A 19,746-nucleotide genomic window follows, 5' to 3' on the forward strand; every position below is an offset into this window, starting at 1 on the left:
ATCTGCACTGCCCTCCCCTTGATGTAGATCCTCTAGTTTCCCAACTGTGCAGACACGGTGAATGCCATCTGCCCAGAGCAGCTGCGTCTGAAGTGACCAGGTGAGAAACATTTAAAGCAGAGGTTCTTGTCACGGCAATGAGTGAGTGCAGAGTGGTTTGCGTCACCACAGACAGCACATTCAGACCCTCAATCCTGGGGGTTCTCATTCTAGGCTGCCTGATGGTATTAGCTCAGGTTGGAGTAGATGGGCTGAGGCGTGCAACTACGCTATCCGCCAGCTGCTTTCCAACATGCTTGATAATGTCGCTCATTTGACTGACTACATCAAGAGAAGGTGAAACAGAAATCACATGTGCATATGTATTCACAGTCTTTGCCATGAAGTTCAAAATTGACCTCAGGTGCATCCTGTTTCTACTTATCATCTTGAGATGTTTCTACAGCTTAATTGGAGTCCACCTGGGGTAAATTCAGTTGATTGGGCATGATTTGGAAAGGCACACACCTGTTTACATATAAGGTCTCACAGTTGATAGTGCATGTCAGAGCACAAACCAAGCATGAAGTCAAAGGAATTGTCTCTAGACCTCAGAGACAGGATAGTCTCGAAGCACAAATCTGGGGAAGGGCACAGAAACATTTCTTCTGCTTTGAAGGTCCTGATGAGCAAAGTGGCCTCCATCAGCCACAAAAGGAAGAAGTTGGGATCCACCAGGACTTTTCCTAGAGCTGGTGCCTGACTAAACTGAGGGTTTGGGGTACAAGGGCCTTAGTCAGGGAGGTGACCAAGAACCTGATGGTCACTCTGTCAGAGCTCCGGCATTCCTCTGTGGAGAGAGGAGAACCATCCAGAAGGACAACCATCTCTGCAGCAATACACCAATCAGGCCTGTATGGTAGAGTGGCCAAACAGAAACCACTCCTTCATGAAAGGCACGTAGCAGCCCACCTGGAGTTTGCCAAAAGGTCTTTAATCCCCTATTGGTCCTGGTGTGTGTTGAGCACCTTGTATGGCAGCACTCTCACATCGGGGTGAGTGTGATGATGCAGATCTGATGCAGATGGAAACGTGCTATATAAATGCAGTCCATTTCCATTTACCATTTACAAAGATTGAACTCTTTGGCATGAATGCCAGGTGTCATGTTTGAAGAAAACCAGGCACCATCCCGCTCCAGAGTGATCTTGACCTCAGAGTGGGGCAACGGTCCATCTTTCAGCAGGACAATGAGGACATTGACCCTAAGCACACAGGCAAGATATCAAAGGTGTGGCTTCAGGACAACTCTGTGAATGTTCTTGAGTGACCCAGCCAGAGACCAGACCTGAATCTGAATGAACATCTCTGGAGAGATCTGAAAATGGTTGAGCACTGACGCTCTCCATCCAACCTGATGGAGCTTGAGAGGTGCTGCAAAGAGGAATGGACAAACTGCCCAAGGATAGGTGCGCCAAGGCTGTAATTGCTGCCAAAGGTGCATTAATTATTATAGTATTGAGCAAGGGGTGTGAATTCTTATTTACATGTGATTTCTTCATTTTTTTTATTTTTAATAAATTTGCAGAAATTTCAATAAAACTTTTTTCATGTTGTCATTATGGGGTGTTGTGAGTAGAATTTTGAGGGGAAAAAATGTTCCATTTTGGAATCAGGCTGTCACATAACAAAATGTGGAAAAAGTGAAGCACTGTGAATACTTTCACGATGCACTTTTATGGCTCATAACTTCTTGTTCCTCAAGAAACATTTGATGTCAGTTGACCTTATTTTGCTGTCTGTCTTCATAGCCGGAGTATAAGTTGGCTGACCCCATCTGTACCTACATTTTCTGCATTCTGGTTCTCTTCACCACACTCCACATCATAAGAGACACAGCAGTCATTTTGTTGGAGGGTAGGTGTCCCCCTCCCCTCAACACTTTTTTTTTTTTTTTAGCCAAACAGGTGCCACATTAAGAACATTGAATTAAGCTGCTGTTTCGTTCCTGCTGTCAGGTGTTCCCAGACACCTGGACACTCAGCGAATCAAAGAAGACCTTCTAACGCTGGGGAACATCCAGTCCATCAATGAGCTGAATGTGTGGGCGTTGAATACCGATAAGACTGCAGCAACAATACATCTACAGCTCAGTGAGTAGCTTGTGAACACAGATTGCTTATAGAAAAATTAGGAAATTAGGCCATCCTAAATACTGATGAATGAAATGTGCAACACATCTAATACTACTTGTATAAGTAACAGGTTGGTCATTGTTGTGTCCCAAGGTTGTTGAAATTGAGCAACATGTCCGCATGGTGGACATTTACCAATAATGCAGGTTCAATACAATTAATGCAGGTAGAATTTTACCACTGTGGCCAAGAAAAACGGGCACCTGCACCCAGCCTGAAGCAAAAAAGCAGGGTTCATAAATCAAACTGATAACCACAGTCTTGGCTCCAAACTGCTCAAATTCTTATGCTTCGATTTTTTATTTTTTTTGAGCCAGCTCACACGTAGAAAGACTGGGTGTGTTGATCTGACATCCTCATATCATCCCTTACATCTACCTCTGTGTCCTGTTGTGCTGAGTCATTCTTCTTTGATTTGTTCTGATCAGAAGCCAATGAAAAGACAGAAGAAACATAATGACTTCATTAAAAGTTGAGTAAGGTTGGTAGATTAGTGAGGTATGTTAAGCGTAAGGTCATGATTTTCAGGAACACGGGCATAGTTTTCTTTTAACCTGGTTAGATCAGTGGGTTAATTTAGACTGCAAAGTTAATCTGATCCAGAGCAGGCTGAGAATTTCAGTGTAAATTCAGTGTCTTTAAAAAGTGCCACTTTCGCTAAACTACTGTGATCTGTATACTGGAGCATTCTGAGTTCAGAACAATGGCCCTCTGTGTAAAATAATGCTTGAAATTGTGCCCATTTGAAATTAATTTTATGTCAATGTGAGCAGAGTCTTTTCTATCAAAATATACCACAATGTTTGCATAAAACAACAAATAACTTTTAGAACATGAAACAAAGTGGCACGTATTTGTAAAAATGGACCCAAGTTTAGAATATGTAAGGAGTTTTAATTTTTAAAAGTAATCTATGAGCATGCTTATGGAAATGCATTTCTTGAAAATATTGCTTGAACAATATATGCCAAAAGGCACTTGAAGGACTCTCATGACAAACAACATTCTCTGGTCTGATGAGACAAAGATTGAACCATCTTTTGGCAAAACTACCCAAAAATAGGTGCACCAAGCTTGTGGCATCATATTCAAGAAGACTTGAGGCTGTAATTGCTGCCAAAGGTGCATCAACAAAGTATTGAGCAAAGAATGTGAATATTTCTGTATATGTGATTACTTAGTTTTTACTTTTTAATAAATTTGCAAATGAATAAAATTTTCATATTGTCATTATGGGGTGTTGTGAGGAGAATTTTGAGGCAAAAAAAAGAAGAATTTACTCCATTTTGGAGTAAATTGTCCATACCAGTTGTAACATAACAAAATGTGGGGAAAAAAAAGTGAAGCTCTGTGAGTACTTTCCAGATGCACTGTACAATCAACGATTTCTCCCAAACTTGGTATGTCAATGAAGGTTTATCCTGAAATTGCCCTTCAAGGATTCACTGTGTCAAATTTCATGGCAAGGGGAAAGAATTTCATTTGAACCCAATGTGGCACACATTTAGGTGGATTCCAGAACTGCCCTGGCAAGGTCAGCCAGAGGTCAATCATTTGGGTGAAGGTCAAGGTCATTGTAGTCAAATGCCAGAGCCCCTTAGCACTTGCTGTCTTCATGGAAACTGGTACTATTACTTACAGTTGTATGTGTTGTGAAAGTGTCGTGACACGGACCCACAACAGGGGGCGTAAATGAACGGACAATGGATAAGCCAAAAGTAACAATTTAATGTTGTGAATCGCACAACGACGTACAGACAATAACAATATAGTGACTGTCAATCATACACCAGGTGACGTGTGGGCAGGCTCGACGATAGAAGACGCCTGGCGAGAGAAGAGCCGGATCCCACACAGCTTCCACTGCCAACGGAGCTGAAGAACACCGGAGCCGCCAAGACTTGCGCCCCAGGTGGCCGCTGTCTTCAGCAGTCAGACCCGGTACTGCTGACAGAGAACAGAGACAGTCCTGATGAGTGTGAGGTCGCACACTCAGTAATCCCACAGTCTGTATTCAGTAAGGAGGGAGAACCTCCACCTCCAATCACACACTCGTGCAGCTCCTGAGATAACCACTTATCTGGGTGGGGTGTGAGGCGAAGCCGTCGCAGTCCACACCAAACGCCAACTCCGCAGACAGGGTATCCGTCCCAGGAAAACGGCTGCAAAAAGAGATCAGACTAATACTCGAATTCAAGGTTTAGCAGAGAATAACCTGATTGGTAGTTGATTTCTCGGCGGGGAGGTGGAGTTGCAGTCTGGCCTTTAAGGTGGTGGTGATGATGTGGATGAGTGACAGCTGATGCTGATGACGAGTAACAGCTGTCACTCCCGGTTGCTATGACGCCCTCTCGTGCTTGAAGCCAGCACTTCAAGCAGGGCGCCATCTGGTGGTGGTGGGCCAGCAGTACTTCCTCTTCAGCGGCCCACACAACAGGACCCCCCCCTCAACGGGCGCCTCCTGGTGCCCGACCAGGCTTGTCCGGGTGCCGCAGGTAGAAGTCGGCCAGGAGGGCCGGGTCCAGGATGAAGCTCCTCTTCACCCAGGAGCATTCTTCGGGTCCATACCCCTCCCAGTCCACCAAATACTGGAACCCCCGGCCCTTCCGACGGACGTCCAGGAGCCGGCGCACGGTCCAAGCCGGCTCCCCGTCGATGATCCGGGCAGGAGGCGGCGCCGGTCCGGGGGTACAGAGGGGTGAAACGTGGTGAGGTTTGATGCGTGACACATGGAAAACCGGGTGGATCCGCAGTGAAGCTGAAGCTGCCAGCTTCACTGCGGCTGGACTGAGGATCTTGAGTATGGGGAAAGGTCCAATGTATCTGTCCTTCAACTTCTGGGATTCCACTTGCAGGGGAATGTCCTTTGTGGAAAGCCAAACCTCCTGCCCAGGCTGATACGCAGGGGCCGGGGCACGCCGGCGGTCTGCATGGTTCTTGGCCCTCGTCTGGGCTTTGAGCAGGGCAGAGCGGGTGGTACGCCACACCCGATGGCACCTTCTCAGATGGGCCTGGACCGAGGGCACCCCGACCGCTCCCTCCACTAGCGGGAACAATGGGGGCTGGTACCCCAAACACACTTCAAACGGGGAGAGGCCGGTGGCAGACGAGACTTGGCTGTTATGAGCGTACTCGATCCAGGCCAGATGGTCACTCCAGGCCGTCGGGTGTGCGGAGGTCACGCAGTGGAGGGCCTGCTCCAGTTCCTGGTTAGTCCGCTCTGCCTGCCCGTTCGTTTGGGGGTGGTACCCAGACGAGAGACTGATGGTGGCCCCCAGTTCCCTGCAGAAACTCCTCCAGACCTGGGAGGAGAACTGAGGACCACGATCTGAGACAATGTCTGCTGGAATCCCATGCAGACGCACAACGTGGTGGACCAGGAGGTCTGCAGTCTCCTGGGCCGTCGGGAGCTTCGGGAGGGCCACGAAGTGGGCCACCTTGGAGAACCGGTCCACTATCATTAAGATGGTGGTGTTGCCCCGGGACAGCGGGAGGCCCGTGACAAAGTCCAGGCCGATATGAGACCAGGGGCGACGAGGCACAGGCAGAGGCTGGAGGAGGCCTTGGGCCTTGTGGTGGTCGGCTTTGCCCCTGGCACAGGTGGTGCAGGCCTGGACATACTCCCGGACGTCGGCTTCCATAGACGCCCACCAGAAGTGCTGCCGGACCACTGCCACGGTCCTTCGCACCCCTGGGTGACAGGAGAGCTTGGAACCGTGACAGAAGTCAAGGACCGCAGCCCTGGCCTCTGGTGGGATGTACAGTTTGTCCTTCGGACCTGTCCCCGGGTCCGGGCTCCATGTCAGGGCCTCCCGGACGGTCTTCTCCACGTCCCAGGTAAGGGTGGCCACGACAGTGGACTCTGGGATGATGGTTTCAGGGGGGTCTGACAGCTCGGTCTTGACCTCCTCTTCATGCACCCGGGACAGGGCGTCAGATTGTTGGTTCTTTGTCCCGGGGCGGTAGGTGATCCGGAAGTCAAAACGCCCGAAGAACAGCGACCAGCGGGCTTGCCTGGGGTTCAGACGCTTCGCGGTCCGGATGTACTCCAGGTTCCGATGGTCCGTGAAAACCGTAAATGGTACCGATGCTCCCTCCAACAGGTGTCTCCACTCCTCAAGAGCCTCCTTCAACGCAAGAAGTTCCCGATTGCCGACGTCATTGTTCCGTTCAGCTGGGGTCAACCTGCGGGAAAAGTAGGCACAAGGATGGAGAACCTTATCGGACTCCCCGCTCTGGGATAGCACGGCTCCTATCCCTGAGTCAGAGGCATCCACTTCAACTACGAACTGGCACTTGGGATCGGGCTGCACCAGAACTGGTGCAGTCGAGAACCGGCGTTTCAACTCCCTAAACGCGGCTTCGCACCGATCCGACCAGGTGAAGGGGACTTTTGTGGAGGTCAGGGCTGTCAGGGGGCTAACTACCTGACTGTAGCCCTTGATGAACCTCCGGTAGAAATTTGCAAAACCGAGGAACTGTTGTAGTTTCCTACGGTTCATTGGTTGGGGCCAATCTCTCACCGCCGCAACCTTGGCCGGATCAGGGGCGACAGAGTTGGAGGAGATTATGAACCCCAGGAAGGACAAAGAAGTGTGGTGGAACTCACACTTCTCGCCCTTCACAAACAGCCGGTTCTCCAACAACCGCTGTAGGACCTGACGTACATGCTTGACATGGGTCTCAGGATCCGGAGAAAAGATGAGTATATCGTCTAGATACACGAAGACAAACCGATGCAGGAAGTCCCGCAAGATGTCATTAACCAATGCTTGGAACGTCGCGGGCGCATTGGTGAGGCCGAACGGCATGACCAGGTACTCAAAGTGACCTAACGGGGTGTTAAATGCCGTCTTCCACTCGTCTCCCTCCCGGATCCGAACCAGGTGATAAGCATTCCTAAGATCCAATTTCGTGAAAATTTGGGCTCCATGCAGGGGCGTGAACACCGAATCCAACAGAGGTAACGGTATCGGTTACGAACTGTGATCTCGTTCAGCCCTCTGTAATCAATGCATGGACGGAGTCCGCCGTCCTTCTTGCCCACAAAAAAGAAACCAGCACCCATCGGGGAGGTGGAGTTCCGGATCAACCCGGCAGCTAACGAGTCCCGGATGTAGGTCTCCAATGATTCGCGTTCCGGACGTGAGAGGTTGTACAGCCTGCTGGACGGGTACTCGGCGCCCGGTATCAAATCAATGGCACAATCGTACGGACGGTGCGGGGGCAGAGTGAGTGCCAGATCCTTGCTGAAGACGTCAGCAAGGTCGTGGTACTCGGCTGGCACCGCCGCCAGATTGGGGGGACTAAAACCTCCTCCTTAGCTGTCACACCGGGTGGAACCGAGGATCCTAAACACTCCCGGTAGCAGGTTTCGCTCCACTGAACCACAACCCCAGACGGCCAATCAATCCGGGGATTGTGTTTTAACACCCATGGAAAACCCAAAATTACTCGGGAGGTAGAAGGTGTTACATAAAACACAATCTCCTCCCTGTGATTCCCAGACACCATCAATGTCACTGGCTGTGTCTGGTGTGTGATTAGTGGAAGAAGGGTACCATCTAGCGCCCGCACCGACAATGGTGACGGTAAGGCCACTAGAGGGAGCCCAACCTCCTTTGCCCATCTGCTATCCAGCAGATTCCCTTCCGACCCCGTGTCCACCAGTGCTGGGGCATGAAGGGTTAGATCCCCACTCAGGATCGTGACTGGGATTCGTGCAGATCGTCGGGGTTTCCCCACGTGGGTGTTGTGACCCATCCTTAGCCCAGTCTCTAAGGACGAGTGTTGCTGTTTTGACCGTTTGGGGCATTCTCTCTGTGTGTGCTCGGTAGAGCTGCAGAGAAAATACTCTCCACGGATCAGCCTCCTTTGTCTCTGATCTGATTGTTTTTTGGCCCTGCTCATTTCCCTAGCAACGTCAGCAGGGGGAGCTGTCATCACGTGGAGAGCCCTGGCAGCGCAGCGTGGTGAAGTCGGCTTCCTTTCGGACCCGGGAGGAAGAGGGACGGCTTGTGCCTGACCACGCCCTTCGTCTCGCTCCCGTCGGTGTTCTGTTAATCGGTTGTCTAACCGTATAACCAGGTCGATAAGCCCATCTAAATCCCGCGGCTCGTCCTTCGCCACCAGGTGCTCCTTAAGGACCAGAGACAGTCCGTTTACAAAGGCGGCGCGGAGCGCAACAACATTCCAGCCGGCTCGCGCTGCCGCGATGCGGAAGTCGACTGCATGCTTCGCTGCGCTCCGACACCCCTGCCGTATCGACAGCAGCACACTTGAAGCGGTCTCGCCTCTATGAGGGTGGTCGAACACCTGTCGGAACTCCCTCACAAACTCAGTGTAAACCGTTAGGAGCCGTGAATTCTGCTCCCAGAGCGCCGTAGCCCAGGCGCGTGCCTCTCCTCGAAGCAAATTGATCACATAAGCCACCCGGCTAGCGTCTGCTGCGTACATGATGGGACGCTGTGAAAAGACGAGCGAGCACTGCATCAAGAAGTCCGCGCACGTCTCCACACAGCCTCCGTACGGCTCCGGAGGGCTTATGTATGCTTCAGGGGAAGGTGGGGGGTTCGTTGAACGACCAGCGGAATGTCTGTTTCTGGCACACGGTCAGCAGGAGGAGGTGCTGCAGCAGCGCCCTGAGCACGCGCTTCCACCTGGGCGGTGAGAGCCTCCATCCTACGATTGAGAATACTGCTCTGCTCGGTAACTAAGTCCAACCGAGCGGTAAAGGCGGTTAAGATGTGCTGCAGCTCACCCAACACGCCTCCTGCTGGCGCCTGTGCACCTCGCTCTTCCATTGGCTGTTCAAGCGATGGTTGACGCCCCTCAGGATCCATGACGCTGGCCGAGAAATCCTGTTGTGAAAGTGTCGTGACACGGACCCACAACAGGTGGCATAAATGAACGGACAATGGATAAGCCAAAAGTAACAATTTAATGTTGTGAATCGCACAACGACGTACAGACAATAACAATATAGTGACTGTCAATCATACACCAGGTGACATGTGGGCAGGCTCGACGATAGAAGACGCCTGGCGAGAGAAGAGCCGGATCCCACACAGCTTCCACTGCCAACGGAGCTGAAGAACACCGGAGCCGCCAAGACCTGCGCCCCAGGTGGCCGCTGTCTTCAGCAGTCAGACCCGGTACTGCTGGCAGAGAACAGAGACAGTCCTGATGAGTGTGAGGTCGCACACTCAGTAATCTCACAGTCTGTATTCAGTAAGGAGGGAGAACCTCCACCTCCAATCACACACTCGTGCAGCTCCTGAGATAACCACTTATCTGGGTGGGGTGTGAGGCGAAGCCGTCGCAGTCCACACCAAACGCCAACTCCGCAGACAGGGTATCCGTCCCAGGAAAACGGCTGCAAAAAGAGATCAGACTAATACTCGAATTCAAGGTTTAGCAGAGAATAACCTGATTGGTAGTTGATTTCTCGGCGGGGAGGTGGAGCTGCAGTCTGGCCTTTAACGTGGTGGTGATGATGTGGATGAGTGACAGCTGATGCTGATGATGAGTAACAGCTGTCACTCCCGGTTGCTATGACGCCCTCTTGTGCTTGAAGCCCGCACTTCAAGCAGGGCGCCATCTGGTGGTGGTGGGCCAGCAGTACCTCCTCTTCCGCGGCCCACACAACAGTATGTATGTATTTACAAGTGTATGACATATAATACTCTTTGAGGAGAAGAATATATCGAGACTTGTGCCTTCTTTGGCTTATTCTGAAAATATTATCTGTTGGGGATATAGATGGGAAATGGCTCATAAATGATGGATCATTGAGCCATATATGGGAAATGACAGCATTTGTATTGTTGAGTCAGTTCACTAAAAGAAAGCCTGGGTCTGTTGATATTACTTCATGGTACACCCCTCAAATGTTTGGGCTGTCATGCAAATACACTCATTCATGTCTAGCATGGAACACATTGTCCACGAGATGGAGATGTTTGGCTATAGATAGAACAAATGTAGGCATGTATGTAGGTGTCAAAAGGTCGTGACTTCTCACGCTCTGAATAACCTGCTGAGAAGACAATACAGCTGCAGTTTTTTCTTTGTTGTAGCTTTTATTTTGACTCACGCTGAGACATTGTGCATACAGAAATGCTGCCACACACTCAAACAAGGAAAAATGATAACTAGCGTGTTGCCCGTGGTGATCCGCAGGCTCTAAATAGGGTAGTGTTTATAAAATAGGTAGCTGACATTTTTAAGGATGGTAATAATATCTGTGTAAAGTTTCTACAAGTATAATGAGTTGTAATGGTGTGTGAGTCCAGAATATTTTTAGAACCTTAGACCTCAACAGTTTTAAGAAGAACTCAGCCCTTTTATTTCCTGTAAATTATGTATTTTTTAATGATAATTTACTGTCTTCATATATTTATGAATTGTTTAGGTACTTGTTAACATCTACACATTATTATTATTATTATTATTATTATTTTATATTTACCTATATTTTGTAATTTGATTTTTAAATGGACCACAAGGGGAATAAGTCAATCAATCAATCAATTTTTTTATATAGCGCCAAATCACAACAAACAGTTGCCCCAAGGCGCTTTATATTGTAAGGCAAGGCCATACAATAATTATGTAAAACCCCAACGGTCAAAACGACCCCCTGTGAGCAAGCACTTGGCTACAGTGGGAAGGAAAAACTCCCTTTTAACAGGAAGAAACCTCCAGCAGAACCAGGCTCAGGGAGGGGCAGTCTTCTGCTGGGACTGGTTGGGGCTGAGGGAGAGAACCAGGAAAAAGACATGCTGTGGAGGGGAGCAGAGATCGATCACTAATGATTAAATGCAGAGTGGTGCATACAGAGCAAAAAGAGAAAGAAACAGTGCATCATGGGAACCCCCCAGCAGTCTACGTCTATAGCAGCATAACTAAGGGATGGTTCAGGGTCACCTGATCCAGCCCTAACTATAAGCTTTAGCAAAAAGGAAAGTTTTAAGCCTAATCTTAAAAGTAGAGAGGGTGTCTGTCTCCCTGATCTGAATTGGGAGCTGGTTCCACAGGAGAGGAGCCTGAAAGCTGAAGGCTCTGCCTCCCATTCTACTCTTACAAACCCTAGGAACTACAAGTAAGCCTGCAGTCTGAGAGCGAAGCGCTCTATTGGGGTGATATGGTACTACGAGGTCCCTAAGATAAGATGGGACATGATTATTCAAAACCTTATAAGTAAGAAGAAGAATTTTAAATTCTATTCTAGAATTAACAGGAAGCCAATGAAGAGAGGCCAATATGGGTGAGATATGCTCTCTCCTTCTAGTCCCCGTCAGTACTCTAGCTGCAGCATTTTGAATTAACTGAAGGCTTTTTAGGGAACTTTTAGGACAACCTGATAATAATGAATTACAATAGTCCAGCCTAGAGGAAATAAATGCATGAATTAGTTTTTCAGCATCACTCTGAGACAAGACCTTTCTGATTTTAGAGATATTGCGTAAATGCAAAAAAGCAGTCCTACATATTTGTTTAATATGCGCTTTGAATGACATATCCTGATCAAAAATGACTCCAAGATTTCTCACAGTATTACTAGAGGTCAGGGTAATGCCATCCACAGTAAGGATCTGGTTAGACACCATGTTTCTAAGATTTGTGGGGCCAAGTACAATAACTTCAGTTTTATCTGAGTTTAAAAGCAGGAAATTAGAGGTCATCCATGTCTTTATGTCTGTAAGACAATCCTGCAGTTTAGCTAATTGGTGTGTGTCCTCTGGCTTCATGGATAGATAAAGCTGGGTATCATCTGCGTAACAATGAAAATTTAAGCAATACCGTCTAATAATACTGCCTAAGGGAAGCATGTATAAAGTGAATAAAATTGGTCCTAGCACAGAACCTTGTGGAACTCCATAATTAACTTTAGTCTGTGAAGAAGATTCCCCATTTACATGAACAAATTGTAATCTATTAGACAAATATGATTCAAACCACCGCAGCGCAGTGCCTTTAATACCTATGGCATGCTCTATTCTCTGTAATAAAATTTTATGGTCAACAGTATCAAAAGCAGCACTGAGGTCTAACAGAACAAGCACAGAGATGAGTCCACTGTCCGAGGCCATAAGAAGATCATTTGTAACCTTCACTAATGCTGTTTCTGTACTATGATGAATTCTAAAACCTGACTGAAACTCTTCAAATAGACCATTCCTCTGCAGATGATCAGTTAGCTGTTTTACAACTACCCTTTCAAGAATTTTTGAGAGAAAAGGAAGGTTGGAGATTGGCCTATAATTAGCTAAGATAGCTGGGTCAAGTGATGGCTTTTTAAGTAATGGTTTAATTACTGCCACCTTAAAAGCCTGTGGTACATAGCCAACTAACAAAGATAGATTGATCATATTTAAGATCGAAGCATTAAATAATGGTAGGGCTTCCTTGAGCAGCCTGGTAGGAATGGGGTCTAATAAACATGTTGATGGTTTGGATGAAGTAACTAATGAAAATAACTCAGACAGAACAATCGGAGAGAAAGAGTCTAACCAAATACCGGCATCACTGAAAGCAGCCAAAGATAACGATACGTCTTTGGGATGGTTATGAGTAATTTTTTTTCTAATAGTTAAAATTTTGTTAGCAAAGAAAGTCATGAAGTCATTACTAGTTAAAGTTAATGGAATACTCAGCTCAATAGAGCTCTGACTCTTTGTCAGCCTGGCTACAGTGCTGAAAAGAAACCTGGGGTTGTTCTTATTTTCTTCAATTAGTGATGAGTAGAAAGATGTCCTAGCTTTACGGAGGGCTTTTTTTATAGAGCAACAGACTCTTTTTCCAGGCTAAGTGAAGATCTTCTAAATTAGTGAGACGCCATTTTCACAAGTGTTTTCACTTTCTTGTGTCATCCATGTATTTTTAACATATTTACAATTATATTATGCAGTTAGATTGAATTTACTAAATTAAATCACACACCCACACTTTTAATATATAGATGTTTTACCGCCCCCTGCTGGAATGGCATGTGAGTCCAGAATGTAATTATTAACCATTTTTCAGTGTTGTTAGCTAATATCTGTAGTTTCTCAAAAAATATTAGTCCTATCAACTTTCCATTTTCGCAGCAAATGTCAGCTCTCCCTGGTTTCTCTGTGATTGAAGCCATGCACACACACACACATGCATGCACACAGAGGCCCTTAGCTATTATAATATAGATAAATTGAAAATTTAAATGTATCCACGTCAAAAAAATCACCTACCAATCAAGGAATGTTCATAGTTTTTAATACAGTAATAAACATTTTGGGAGAATAATAAAATAACAAACATTATACAAGAAATAATCCTGGACAAGAATGAAATGTTAAATGTTGCCCTTAGTAGTCATTATTATGTCACATTTTTGTTTACATTATTTCACTTTTTTTTCTTGCACATTCATTACTTTGACCTTGGATTTTTTTTTCTCTCTGAAAAATATTCCCATCTCTGTTCTATGATTTTTGATTTCTTTTATTTAACCCTTCATATTATCAGTTATGTCTAGTCATTTCATGACCTGCGGTAGTGTAGTCATGAAACCTCTGAGAATGAACAACAGTGACTTCCATAAACACAATATAACAGTAAAAATGAATAATTATCACAGTGTTACAACATTTACAGTATTTCACTGAGTTCTCAACAGTATAGGTTAATGATCAGCATATGATATAATTGGAGTGATTGCTGACTGAACAGCAGTGGCGGTCCTAGCCTGTTTGGCGCCCTGGGCGAGCAACCCCACTGCGCTACTCCACTTGGGGGGGTAATAAGCGCCCTTTGCCTTCTGTGTGATGTATGTATCTGCCATTGTGTGACAGACAGGTTTTAACCGGAGGATCCCCCCACCATCACAGGCACAATCAGAATTTCTTTTCAATTTTTATTTGAAAAAACGTGGAAGAAACTTAAATATTACTATAAACATAACAAAAAAACAAACTGTAATACTGGGTAAGTTAAAAGTATAACACACAAATAAGAAAATAAATAATGTAGAAATAAGTACAAAAAATAAATAAAATAAAAATATTACAGTAAACAAACATATCAAGACAAAAATAAACTGTAATACTGTGTAAGTTAAATGTGTAAAATACAAATAAAAAATATATACTGTAGAAATAAAATAAAAATAAGGCATGTCTAAATTGCACCAATATAAAACCATTTGAGAAATTATGTGTACAATGGCACTTTGATAAAGACAAATCTCACTGCACAACTGGAGGAAGGTCTGAACTTTTTTATAGGACAATTTACAGTATTTCACATTTTGGGGAACAAAATGAATTACACAACTGTTGTGTAAAGTCCTATCCTTCATTAATAATAATTCAATAAGAGATAATGATTCAATAAGAGACTACTAACTACACTATTACTTTTCAAACAAGAAATACAAATTAAAATGTACAAATGAACATTGTAGAAAACCTATTTGCTGGTACTGTACTTTGAACAACAAGATATAGTTTAATGTGCAGCAGGTTACAGCCTACGTAACACATTTCACACAACAAGAAATGACACAGCTTCTGCTTACCTTTTATCTTTTGCTCGTTTCTCCTCTTCTTCTTTTCTCTTTTTCCTAAACTGCGCACCTGATGGCTTTGCCCTTTTCTTTTCCATCTTCCATAATACACACTGAAGAGGAATAGGTTATCACCCCCGCCCATCCCCAGGGTTGCCAGATTGACAGTTGCCAGCACCAACACAACAAAACCTCCTCCAAACCTCCAGAACCTGTTACTTGTCTGTCAGACCATGGCAGAAATCTACATGCACCACACAGCAGGCAGAGGGCGCTCATTACCCACAAGTGGAGTATAGCGGTAGGCACTGCTGCAGCGGTTGCAATGCGTTTGGGGGGACCGGGGGTCGGTCATGCCGCCCCAGATAAGAAGCCGCCCTGGGCGGCTGCCCATATCGCCCATATCAGAAACCGCTTCTGCTGAACAGAATAGGACCAGGCTCAAATGAGTCTGGTTTGTTAGCGGGTATAGAGCAGGCAAGCTGCACAGAATATGACTCCATGGAAATTTATGCACCGCTGCCTTCATGAAGCAGAGTTCTGGCTAAGATTCAGACAGGTGTTAAGCCTAGTTTTGTGAAATCACCTTCTAAAATGCATGTTTTTTTTGTGTTTGCAGCTCCCTCTAGCACTACCGTTTGGGAGGACGTGCAGATGCAGGTGCGCCATCTGCTGCTTGGCACCTACAGAGTGAGCAGGTGCACAGTGCAGGTCCAGACCTACCACGGGAGGCCAGCACAGAGCTGTGCACAGTGCCAGGATCCCAGCACTGATGGAGTCATACAGGCCATCTCGACAGACTCAGTGCCACAGGCCGATGCCATGGCAGGAGCCAAGGGATGTGGAGAGTGACTTGTGCCAAAGGTGGCAACATAAGCAGACGTACAAATCCCTAAAGGATCAGTAATCTTATCTAATGCTTGACAACGAGAGGTTAAATGCTTCTAATTCAGGGTTAAGACCTATTCTAGCACTTAAAATCTTATTTCTGTTTGTGATTTTACATTTTGACTAAAGCCGCTCTGTGGGTTTTTAATTAGATGACCACTGCTGCAGGCTACCTGTAACTGTCCTTGGGCAAGGCACTTCACCCACATTGTCCCAATTTTGTGGCCAGAGCTTTCCTCTAGTCCATGTCTATATCATTTGTGAGATCAGTTTAAATTTCCTTCCCAGCATCCCCTTGCAGCTTGGGGAGAAGCCCCAATGGGATCTATGACATCACTACTAAATGTAGGTTGTGGCGTGTGATCGGTTGAATTTCGACCCACGTGGGTCAAAATTCAAAGTTGTTTCCTAACTTTAGTAGAGAAGCTTGACTCTTTGACTGGACTGGGTTGCTTGACGTGAAGACGTTTCGCTTCAAATCGCAGAAGCTTCCTCAGCTAAAATTCTTGCTCTGGTAGTCTGACTTCCGTCTTGACTCTTGTAAGAGTCAAGGAGCAGCCGGTGAGGGTGCCATCTGGGGGAAAAACTCACACATGACAACAGGTTTAAAAAAAGAATAAAAACCAGAGGTCAGGGGGAACCATGACAGTAATACTGCTGATTTCCATTCTTCTGACCCTGGCAATATGTAGCATCATGGGCAGAGCAGAGAATCAGATGTTCAAACGAGCTGTATTTGTGATGCCCAACAGCTAATAAACTAAACCAAGATTTATAAATAAGAGCAACACCAATGTGTACGTCAGTGGACAGGCATCATTTAAGGGGAGAACAGCTGTAGGTTTAAGCCAGGTTTCACATAACCCAATGATATCTAAGTGATGATCCATAATTAGATCATTAATCAATGATGATTTTGAGAATAGTGATCTTATGTTAATGAGACCCAGTCTAAGGATCTCAGTGGGGTTGACAGTTGGACTGTTTGGATTTAGGGGTGGTTCCAGAGTAGGATATATAAGATGCCTGGAAGTAGGTTTTAGATACTGTTTGCATTTCTTTGTAATTGATGTAAATTAAAGTCCAAGACATATTCAGTGGCAGCTTTACCATCAGAGAGCCTTGTCCACAAACTACCACAAAAGACTCCAAGCTGTCGTTGATGTTAAAGGGGGTAACACACGGTATTAAGAACAGGGGTATGTAAAGTTTGATCAGGGTCATTATGGTAGTTTCTGTTGTCATTATGATTTAAAAATAACACAGTTGTTTGACAATAAATTGCTGCAATTCATCCAGAAAGTATTCACAGTGCTTCACTTTTTTTTTTATTTAAAAATGGAGTAAATTCATTTTTCCCCTCAAAATTTTACTCACAACACCCCATAATGACAACATGGATTTTTTTTAAATTTTATTTTATTTTATTATTTTTTTGGGGCGGAATTTATTAAAAATAAAAAACTAAGAAATCACATGTACGTGAGTATTCACACCCTTTACTCTATATGTTGTTGATGCACAGTGCAAATTCTGCATTTTGCATCACCACTCTTGGCTTCATAGTGGAGAAGACCAGAGAAGGATATTCTTTCACCAGAACAGATCAAATCTAGGTTTGCATCTCTGATGTACCTTCTGGCAATTTGTAGCTAAACTTTCAGGTCTTCTTCTGAAGAAAATCCTCCTCTATACCACTTCATCATATTGCTCCTGGTGTGTAGTGAGCGCCCTGTATGGCAGCACCCTCACATCGGGATGAATATGAGGCATTATTTGTAAAGTGCTTTGAGCGTCTGATGCAGATGGAAAAGCGCTATATAAATGCAGTCCATTTACCATCATGAAGCTGTGTAACTGGTGATACAAAATGCAAAGCTTGCACTGGGCACAGTTTCTCCAATCACAGTCACATAAGCCTATAACTTCTTCTGGGTTGTGCCTTCTGGGTTGCTGGCTTTCCTCACTGTTCTCCTTCTTGCACAATCACTCAGTTTTTGAGAACTGTCTTCTCCATACAGATTTACCACAGAGTGCCATACTGTTTGTATTTCTAAGTAATTGATGTAAATAAAGTCCAAGACACATTTAGTGGTATGAGTATGTAATCAGGGTCGTTTGGGTTGTTTCTGTTGTCATGATTTTAAAAGACTAAACACAGTTGTTTGACAATAAATGGTTTCACCCAACCACTAACCATGAATGAAAAAAAGTTTTTGTGTTGTCATTCATATTCTCAGAAAAACTGCCAAAAAAAAAAAAAAAATTCTGCCAGAGTATGTATTATACTGTCAGTCAGATATTTTGACACCAGATTTTGAACTGTTCATATATATACTCAACAAAAATATAAACGCAACACTTTTGGTTTTGCTCCCATTTGTATGAGATTAACTCAACGATCTAAAACTTTTTCCACATACACAATATCACCATTTCCCTCAAATACTGTGCACAAACCAGTCTAAATCTGTGATATTGAGCACTTCTCCTTTGCTGAGATAATCCATCCCACCTCACAGGTGTGCCATATCAAGATGCTGATTAGACACCATGATTAGTGCACAGGTGTGCCTTAGACTGCCCACAATAAAAGGCCACTCTGAAAGGTGCAGTTTTGTTTTATTGGGGGGGATACCAGTCAGTATCTGGTGTGACCACCATTTGCCTCATGCAGTGCAACACATCTCCTTCGCATCATCCGTGAAGAGAACACCTCTCCAACGTGCCAAACGGCAGCAAATGTGAGCATTTGCCCACTCAAATCGGTTACAACGACGAACTGGAGTCAGGTCGAGACCCCGATGAGGACGACGAGCATGCAGATGAGCTTCCCTGAGACGGTTTCTGACAGTTTGTGCAGAAATTCTTTGGTTATGCAAACCGATTGTTCCAGTAGCTGTCCGAGTGGATGGTCTCAGATGATCTTGGAGGTGAACATGCTGGATGTGGAGGTCCTGGGCTGGTGTAGTTACACGTGGTCTGCGGTTGTGAGGCTGGTTGGATGTACTGCCAAATTATCTGAAACGCCTTTGGAGACGGCTTATGGTAGAGAAATGAACATTCAATACACGAGCAACAGTTCTGGTTGACATTCCTGCTGTCAGCATGCCAATTGCACGCTCCCTCAAATCTTGCAACATCTGTGGCATTGTGCTGTGTGATAAAACTGCACTTTTCAGAGTGGCCTTTTATTGTGGGCAGTCTAAGGCACACCTGTGCACTAATCATGGTGTCTAATCAGCATCTTGATATGGCACACCTGTGAGGTGGGATGGATTATCTCAGCAAAGGAGAAGTGCTCACTATCACAGATTCAGACTGGTTTGTGAACAATATTTGAGAGAAATGGTAATATTGTATATGTGGAAAAAGTTTTAGATCTTTGAGTTCATCTCATACAAAATGGGAGCAAAACCAAAAGTGTTGCGTTTATATTTATATATATATATATATATATATAATTTTTTTTCTATTCAAATTTTATTTAATTTATATAGTGCCATTCATCTGTGAGTCTTTGTCACCCTTTATTAACTGAATCCATAACCCATCCATTGTCTTGAGCACTGTGTACAGAGTCACCGGGAGGCGGAGCCTGTGTCAGGTCAAACAGGGTTCGATATGGAATGTACTTGGACAAGTCTTAACAGTCTGTTAACGGACAAAAAAAGTATTCACTGTCACACACGTACGAACGGTTTAGAGTCACTCATTAACCTGCTTGTTTTTAAAACACACACACACACACACACACACACACACACACAAGGGGAAAACACCCACAGAGATACACAGCAGGTCGATGTTGGACCCAGAGTCTGAGTGAACAGTGCCAGTGAAGTATCATCTGTAAATGGGAGAATATTTTGTGGGATTTGAAGTTCAGACATCTCATCACAATGAGATCTGTAGTCTATTTTAAAATAATAATAAATAAAATTGACAATTGAAAGGCTGTAGATAAATATATGTGTGTAGCAAATGAATATATAGTCATCGTTGACAAGTTTCATTGTTACTTCAACTCTGTGGTGCCCACACATTTGATTGGCCGTGCATGTTCCTTGAACTTCTCAGCACTAGAGAAAAACCTTTACATAAACTGATGAAGTGATAATTGTTTTGTCAGTGTGC

At 45.1% G+C, this 19,746-nt stretch overlaps 1 protein-coding gene across 1 annotated transcript in view; it reads left to right on the forward strand.

The window, feature by feature from the left end:
• LOC117530660 (zinc transporter 4-like) overlaps positions 1–16,550 on the forward strand; it is a 51,297-nt gene extending 34,747 nt beyond the window's left edge. Inside the window, exons 5-7 of the mRNA XM_034193538.1 lie at positions 1,791–1,896; positions 1,998–2,132; positions 15,341–16,550. Coding sequence (XP_034049429.1) covers positions 1,791–1,896; positions 1,998–2,132; positions 15,341–15,573 — 474 coding nt within the window. The 3' untranslated portion in view covers positions 15,574–16,550. The remainder of the gene's footprint in view (positions 1–1,790; positions 1,897–1,997; positions 2,133–15,340) is intronic.
• Positions 16,551–19,746: the final 3,196 nt, after the last annotated feature.

Source organism: Thalassophryne amazonica, chromosome 2 (assembly GCF_902500255.1).
Source record: "Thalassophryne amazonica chromosome 2, fThaAma1.1, whole genome shotgun sequence".
NCBI lineage: Eukaryota > Metazoa > Chordata > Actinopteri > Batrachoidiformes > Batrachoididae > Thalassophryne > Thalassophryne amazonica.